We start from the raw sequence: 8,858 nt of genomic DNA on the forward strand, positions 1-8,858 counted from the left end.
GTTGTATGAGCCTCCTTCTCAGAACAATATGAAAACCAGTCACCTGATCTAATCTGAGAGCTAGCTCTCAATGTCTAGCAAAGTATAAATTACCACAAGCATTCTACATATTTTGCATAGAATAATACCTGAGGGGACATCCAAAAGTTCCCAGAGAAATGACAATAAAGGCAATGGAATTTTCCATGAGGCTGTTGAAGCCCCTTCACTTGTGCAGTGTTTTGGGGTTGGTTTTTTTTCTTTCTTTTTTTGGTAGTTTGGAACGATTTGAGGGAATGGCTGGATGGGGTTAGATAGGTCTCCTCCCTAGTCCTGTGAATACGGCTACTTTCCAACTCAAACACCAGCACCTGATTGCCACAGAAGTCAGCCAGATTGGCACTATTTGAATAAGGGAAGGAGAGCTTCATTTATAAAACGTAACAAGTGTTCATGACACTATCAGTACCTTTGCAAAAGCTTTCCTAAGGATGATATTCCAAAAAAGAATAGTCTCTTATTTTCACCAGGCATTGTGTCTACCTTTTAAGACACTGAGGATAAGCTTACATGTCGTATGGCTGAACAAAATGGAGTCTACAAGATACCCATCATCGTCGTATGGTCACAAATCAATATATGTCAAACATCCCATGCACTTAATTTCAGAATAACCAAGTTGTAAGCTGCTAGTTCCTACAGTTTAGAGGATGCAGTGGGTGAATGATTCTGAACAGAGCGACTTAGAAAGTGTAGCATCGCCAAAGGTGAAGAAAACAAAGCAAACTCATGACCAGCAAGTCAATTCGGACCCACAGCGCCACTGTGGGACAGAACAGAACTGGCCCGGTGGGCTTCTGAGATTACAAATCTTTGCTGGAGCAGGAAGCAGAAGCTTTCTCCCAGAGAGCGGCTAGTGGATTCCAACTTCTAACTTTGGGGATACCAATCACCAGGGCTCCACAGGGTACACAAAAGGGACCTGGGGAATGGTGGCTTCAATCAAGCCAAGTTGCTCTAAGTCAATACGTGTCTGGATCTGAAAACACAGCCCAGGCAGCCTGCCTCCCTCCACAATGAGGAGTCTCCTAAAAGCAGTTGTTCTCAACCTGTGCATCACGACCCCTTTGGGGGGGTCTATCAACCCTTTCACAGGGGTTATCTGGTTCACAACAGTAGCAAAATTACAGTTATGAAGGAGCAATGAAAATAATTTTATGGTTGGGAGTCACAACATGAGGAAGTACATGAAAGGGTCCCGGCATTAGGAAGGTTGAGAACCACTGGCTTAAAGGCTCCCAAGGTCTCCCCACATCTAACCGTCAGTGATTCCAAGAACTACCCAGAGTTAGGTCACTTGGAAGGCTTGTGTGATTAGCTATCAGCAGAAGGGAATCATTCCATTGAATGACTGGTTCCAAACGGCGGTTCAGTTAGGGGGTGTTAGGGGATGGCGGGGTGAACTTGGCTCTCCAGTTGTATTTCAAGGCAATTCAAAGGCTCTCTGAATTTCCAACTAACAGCTCACAGGCTGAAGTTAACATTTCAGAAAACAAGTAAATGCCTGTGCACCTGTGCATGCCTTGGGCCAATCCCAATCTCTCTGGGTCTCTTCTTGAAAACGGAGGGGATTGTTAAGAGATTTCTGCAGAATCGTCCAGGGTCCGCGCTCTTTTTTTTTTTTTTTTAATGTCTGAGTCTCCACTGTATGCATTGACCCAATTAGAACAATTTACCTCTTTTCAGTTTGCCTGCTACAGAACATTTAGGCCCCTGGGGTCTTGTTTTAAAGCTAAAGTTGACGGCCATTTCACCTGAAACAAACTCCTTCCCCCCAGGAGGAGAGAGAGAAAGAAGGGAGGCGAAAGGGGAGGGAGAGAGAAAAGCAATGTTATGTAGTGATTATGCACTTGCCCTTTATTGTTTACTAGTACGCTTCATTGGGCCTCCTATTACTTACCCTGTAGAACAACTCTGCACAGCTGCATACCTCCTTCAGGTGGGGGCTTGAGGCCCTGGCTGTGTAAGAAACTGGTCCACGGAACTTTCTTTCTGATTCACAGTCCGCCCTAGGGAAAGACGTCTCTCTCTCTCTCTACCTGGCAAAGTGTGCAGGCTCCACCTGTTCCACTAGGCACACTCGGTTCAGACACTAGCGAACCCCCAGCTCCTGCCACACCTAGCCTGGCAGGGGCGCGCCAATGTTAGAAATGAAAGTTACAGGGAGTTGCATTCGAATCCAGCCATGCGGGTCTCAGAGATGGTGAACTGACAGCTCCTGGCAAACAGGGGCGGTGGGGGCCGGCGGACAACGTGCCCGCTGCCACCTGCCACGGGCGGGCTAAGGCGTCCTCTCCCCCGCACCGCACCCGGCCTTTGCCCTCCAACGTACCCCCAAGCACGATGCCCGGTTTGTGGCACAGGGCTGCGGACGGGAGCCCCGGAACCCGCCCGGGAGAAGCGGCAGCAGGAGGCGCCCGCTTTGGCGACTCACCTTCTGCTGCCTCCGGGCCATGTCGGTGGGCTGCTTGGCGTTGAAGGGGTACGCGATGCAGCGCACCACCAGGACGTAGAGCTGCAGGCGCAGCCGCCGCTCCTGCTCCTCGTCCAGCTGCCGCTCCGGCTCCTCTCGCCCCTCGCTCCGCACCGAGGGGCTCGGACTCCCCGGTCGGGCCGCGCCGCCTCCGCCGCCCGAGCGCCCCGCCGCGTCCCGCCGCCCTTCCCGAGCCGCGGCCGGCGGCGCTCGCTGCGAGCCGCCGGCCGCCACCAGCACCTCGCGGCTCTCCTCTTCCAGCCCGTCGTCCGACTCCTCGTCGCTGGAGGACGGGTCCAGCATGGTGCTGCTGGGGCGCGCGGCAGCCCGGCGGCGGCGGCGCCCGGGGGTCCCGGCGAGCGCGGGGCCGGCAATCCGGCCGCAGACCGAAAGGGAAAGTGGCCCGCGCTTTCCGGACACGTCGAGTTGGGGACTGGAGTGTTTGGAGCGCCAGGGCGCTGGGGGCGGCGGCGGCGGGAGCGGGAGGCGGGCCGGCCGCGCGGAGGGGGGCCGCCGACCGAGGGGCGGAGTTAGCGCCGCAGGGGGAGCCGCGCGCCCCGGCCCCGCCCGGCCCGGCCCGGCCCGGCCCGGCCGAGCCCCCGCGCCCGCCGGCGGAGGCGGAGCGGCCGGAGCGCCCCGCGCAGGTGGGGAACCTGTGGCGCCTCCAATGAGCAACACGTGGAAGTGGGTGTTGAGGCGCTGGGCGGCGGACTGCGCGTGCGCGCCGCTGGTGCCACCGGGACCCCAGGCCTGGGTGGACCCCCGCGCTGTTTGCCCAGGCGGGGAACGGGTTCGGCTGGCAGGGTTGTGGGCGCACCCCGGGGGCTGCTCAGGCTGCTGGGATCCCCCCCCACCCTCAAGCTCTTTGGCTCCTGCAAGCTGTCCCTGGGTTGGAGGGGGTGAGAGGGACCCCTGTCCCCTGGCTGGAAGGAGGGGGCCGCGTGGAGATCGCCAGGACTTGAGCCCGGCGCCCAGAGCGCGGACAAGTGGGACTGTAACCCTTCACCTCCAAATCCCGTTGGGGTGAGACTTTGAGCGAGTCCTGCTCCCTGCTCCGCGGTGATTTGACGCGCAGGCTGTAGCCCGGTGCTAAGCGTCAGGTGCGCGCTGGTCACAAAACAAACAACAAAATGACAAGGAGGCCCTCTTGGTAAACGGGCTTATTCCTGCAGACGCATGACCCATATCGGTTTTGTGTTTACGAAAAGACACGCTGATTCGGCTCCCACGGAGCCCGAGTGCTTTTCTGGGCTGGGAGGTGCTGGGCTCGCACCGGTTGGGTAGTGTCGCCTTTCTTCTGCAAACAGTGGCGCGCCCGCGCGGAGTCCGGCGCTGTTAGCACTTGGCGGAGCCCGCAGTGCGCTGGGTCACTGTTGGCACCCGCCTCCAGTGGGCGTCTGGTCGCGGCGCCTGGAGCCTGCCTTATCTGCGCAGGCTTCTCTGTCCCACTGCCAGGTCCACCGGAGTTTCCTTTTGTGGTTCTGTTTCTGGTGTCCTGAGCCCTGACAGGGGAGAGGGGCACAACAATGCTTTCCAGACCCTGGGGAGGGTGCAGCTGATGGGCTGGCAGGGAGGGGAGGACGCTCAGGGGAAGTAACAGCGGGCAAGTAAAACCAGCAGGGCCTCTGAGCTCATCACTCGCGGACCAAAATAGCCGGGTTAGCGGTTGCAGGCCAATCGCACAGTTAGGCACACAAGAGAGACGCCTGCTTTCCGCATTTCCTGACCTTCTCCCTAGATGGGGTAAAAGATAAGGAGGTACTTACTCCTGGGGAGCCTTGCCTATCTGTCAGTCCTTAATTGGTGCCCATGGAGCCAGCATCCTGCTTACATAAAAGGTGCTCTTTGCTGCCTGACTGCAGGCTAATGGCTGACTGCCAAAGGATACACATCTCAAACACTGATTTTTTTTAAACCCCAGCTTTATTTTGGGTCAGGCAAATAAATGATAATCATTCGCTGAATTCCTAATATTGGATGTTTACATAGCCCTTTACCCTGTGCAAAGTTTTCTGAGAGTGTTTCTCTGAAACAACATCAAAGTAACCTTCTGAGGCAAGTGCTTACTATTATCGCTACCATTATTCACGTGCTTTGAACCAGGGTTGCATGAAACCATCCACACACATTGTGGCATCTTTATCAGCCCCATTAAAGATAGGGAACCTGAGGATTAGCGAATCCTATTTTCTAAGAAGGTTACAGAACTAGCAACCAATGGAATCAGGACTCCTTATACTTGTCTAATTCAAAATTGGTTTTATTAATCTTGATAATTGATCATTTTCCTTGATAATCAGGGTATGAAATGGTTGATGTTTACTAAACAGCACTAAAATGACAACTAAAATGAGAGCTTCTAATTCTGGGACATACAAGTGCAATTTAAAGAAACCAGTTGGAACGACCTTCATTTCCTCTAATCAACGGGATATTTCTTTTTATTTTCAAGTTAGTTAATACCACTTGCTGTGCTAACTTATATTCCTTCTATTAAATGATATTGTCAAAACAAAAACACCCCTAACTTGAGGTTGGCATGGGGAAACATCCAATAGTTTTCAGAATATGTGTAGCGTTTTCTCCGTGAACAGAAAGTGGTTTAAGAGATGTGAATTAAAGAAATACCCAAAAGACAGCAAAGAGACTACTTAAGTGTTTGGTTAATTAGGTACATATCGGTTAAGAAACGACAAGCTGTAAAAACTGTGTTGGGTATAGTTAGAAGAGGAAAAAAAAGATTCAGTCCCTGACCTAAATAAACTTAACAGGGTAAGGAATAACATATGTAAAACCGTGGGATACTTAAAAAAGAAAATTGATGTTGGCATTGCAATCTGTGGATCAATCCAAATAACACAAGATATGACAAAACAGAGGAGAAACACCTTGTTTAGGAGAGAGGAAGAGTTGGAATAAGGGATGGCTTCTCAGCTTGATACTTATTATGAAGTATGATTCAGAGATCTTACAGTAAAGAGGCGGGAGATTTGCAAAGGCTTGACATCGTTTGCCATATTAGGTGGAATGCAAATAAGTGGTCATGCCTGGAGAGAAGGCACACAGGAGAGCCTGTTTGGCGAATGAGACAGAGAACAGACAGGCAAATTCAGGAATGGCCTTGGAAACCATGTCCTGAAAGAAAAAGAGGAGGAAGACACATTGATTTTTAAATACTTCAAGACATAATGTGATTTGTAACTCTTAAGAATTAAGCTCAAGCATTATAAGAAATAGAAACAATAGCCGATGCACTTTTAAAAGAAAGCTGGAAGCAGAGCAATAATGGATTGGATTTAAAACAGGAGACAAGAGTGGAGGAAATGGACAAAGGAATTAATAGAGCATGTATGCAGATCCTAGGCCTGGGATCAGAGGTGATCACCAGGGTAGAGAATTTGGGGAATGGATGGTAGATTAAATATGGGTTTAGCAAAGAGAAGCCCGTTTGGAGAAAGAGCAAGGCTCAGGAGGTTTCATGGAACACATCAGAGAGGTCCTAGAAGCAGTTGAAAATGCAAATTTGTTATAGAAGCCTGGATGCAGGAGTCATCGGCATGTTGGGAGCTGAAGCTACAGGTGTAGATGGGATGGTTCAGAAAGTATGTGTTGTGAGTGCCAAGGGGGCCAATGATATGTCTTGAAACCCTCCATACCTCTGAAACGAAGGGATTTTGTAGTTTTCAGTGCCATCGAGTTGGTTCCGACCCATAGCAACCCTATGCAAAATAGAACAAAACACTGCCCGGTAGCGCAATCCTCACAAATGTCCCTATGCTTGAGCCCATTGTTACAGCGACAGCATCAATACTTCTCATTGAGGGCCTTCCTCTACGTTACCCAACAGGATGTCCTTCTCCAGAAATTGGTCTCTTCTGACAACATGCCCAAAGCCAGAGGCTCGCCATCCTTGCCTCTAAGGAGCATTCTGACAGTCCTGCTTCCAAGACAGATTTGTTTGTTCTTTGGCTAGTCTATGGTACCTTCAGTGTTCTTTGCCAGTAGCGCAATTCAAATGCATCAGCCCTCCTCTGGCCTTCTTTACTCAATGTCCAACTTCCACAGGCACACGTTAAGGGATCTGTAGAAGAAAAGACAACCGACAGAACAGATCCATTTGTAAAGATGAATCACATCGAGTCATTTTAGTTAAAAATTCTATTTGTGTTTGTTAATGTTCATTCTGGATGTCTAGCTTAAACATGAACTCTTTCAGGTAATCAGAATATGAGGGTACTTGAATAAATAATATGCAGCATAAGATTAAAATTGTTTTGTAGTATTTCATATATGTACAGAATGTACTTGAACTCGCTCAATGATTCATTTTTACCTTTGTCAAGGTGCGGAGAAAAACAAATTGCAGTTATAATGAAACACCTCTAATGCTAAAGAAAGATGGGTGCGTAGGAATCAAGTAGATTATAAAATGTGTGTTGGCAATGATATGGAAACAGATTTGTGACCCGAATACCTACAGGTGGCCTGTTGCTTTCCGGCTGAGAATTGATTTGCGCGTTTGACTGAAAGGAAGCAACTAACTCTTTCAAGATATCAGTTCTGTCCTTCGTTCAGCCAACAAGCACTTTGGTGCCACCCACCCACACTAGGTTTGTGGTTCTCTGACTAGATACATATAATCAGTAAACGAGTCCCAGAGCGGTGACTGGAGGCTCACACAAGCACCGGGTGTGCTCACTTACAACAACATATGCTCTTGTGAAGTTGAAAGGAATTCACAAAAGATCCAGCGGGTATTTTGAAAAAGAGCATGCTGCTAACTGTGTTTCCTAGTTAGAAGCTAAAATTAGTTTACCACAGATTGAGGAGTCATTTTCAGACTTCATGGGAGGACTGGTATTGAAATATATGTGAGAAAAAAAAAAACCCTGTCCGTTTGCCAGGGCGGCTAATATGGAGTCATAGGTTTCCAAAAGTCAGATGAAAACAATAAACGTTTTCAAACTTCAAGTTGGCTCTTTGTAACCTTCCAGGCAATCATCCTGCTGGAGATCTCACCTAAGTCCCTTTGTTCTGCTTTGTGTGTTTTGTCACCTCCAGTTTGAATTCTGGAGTCCTAACAGAGAATTGTCCTGGGATCCCTCCTGGTACAGATCACGGGAGAAATAAATAGTGATGATGGTTAGCATGAATTGACCAGTAAATGAGCAGTCCACATTTACACACACACAAACACACACGTACACACATGACAAATACATGTATCATAATGCATGTAAAAAACTTAAAATATGCTTATACATATATCTGTATATATATGTTCTCAGTCAATTTCAGATATTTTGTTGTCAGTATAATAATGGACAGTGAGGTTCACTTTTAACTATAGAACTACTGAAAATATTGTAGATACGTTGTAAATGTCTCTGCATTGGGTTTTACACAGGGCAAATTTTGTAATCCTAAATTATTAGTTTTGAAACCATCAGACTAAAGAAACTTCCAAAAATATCTTCCTAAGGTCTTGAAGATTTCATAATTTTGCCTTTATCAGCGATTGGCTACAGAATGGGAAAGTTTGTTAGTTTTTGTCATTTGGGGAAATATCTAGGGAAAGAGGATACAAGTGAGCTGGGTGGTAAAGCTTAGGGAGGTCAGACAAGGTAGAAGCCACCTGACGTGTGTGTGCTCCAAGCATGATAAGGAAGAGAAAGGAATTAATGTAAGATACATTTGTGTCTAATGAGAACTAAGGTCTCCTAGAGAAGTAGATATTTAGTCTAGAATTGTAAAATGTTTATTATTTAAATATAAACATTGCCTCCTAATTGCTATATAAATGAGGTCAGATTTTTATGGGAGCAAATGAAAGCTAGAAATGGATACTAAAAATGTATTAAAAAATAGATTTTCTCTCTAGCTTTCATACTTTTTTACACTTACATTGATTTTGTTGTTAAACACATTTCGTACCCATCAATATCATTTATTGAGTGCCTATTCCATATTAAGCACTGAAGTAGAAAACTGTAAGGGGAGAATTGCATTGATTGGCTAGGAACTCAACGCATGACAGAAAGAGCTGTGAATTCTACTACTTCAAAAACGGCACCATTTCAACAATGGTGCTCAAGAAAACGAAACTATAGTGAGGTAGAGTTTTTCCTGATGGGAGGTTACTAAAAAGACAGGAATAAGGCTGTGCCTGCATTGTTGTAAGATGCCATCGATTGCGCCCCAATGTACAGTAGAAGGAAACATCCCTGTCCTGCGACATCCACACAATTGTACTTATGTTTGAGCCGAATGCCTTTATTAATCAATTGCTATTACTCTCACCAAATCAATAATTTTCAAACTTTTTGTTCTCAAGACTAATTTTCAC

The 8,858-nt window shown here is 47.6% G+C and overlaps 1 protein-coding gene across 15 annotated transcripts in view; it reads right to left on the bottom strand.

The window, feature by feature from the left end:
- Positions 1-2,815, bottom strand: part of CADPS2 (calcium dependent secretion activator 2) — a 520,508-nt gene extending 517,693 nt beyond the window's left edge. For all 15 annotated transcript variants that reach the window (XM_075557705.1, XM_075557702.1, XM_075557700.1 and 12 more), the window contains exon 1: positions 2,474-2,815. In XM_075557705.1, the coding sequence (XP_075413820.1) occupies positions 2,474-2,815 (342 nt within the window). The remainder of the gene's footprint in view (positions 1-2,473) is intronic.
- Positions 2,816-8,858: the final 6,043 nt, after the last annotated feature.

The sequence above is a fragment of the Tenrec ecaudatus genome, chromosome 9 (genome assembly GCF_050624435.1).
Source record: "Tenrec ecaudatus isolate mTenEca1 chromosome 9, mTenEca1.hap1, whole genome shotgun sequence".
Taxonomy (NCBI): Eukaryota; Metazoa; Chordata; class Mammalia; order Afrosoricida; family Tenrecidae; genus Tenrec; species Tenrec ecaudatus.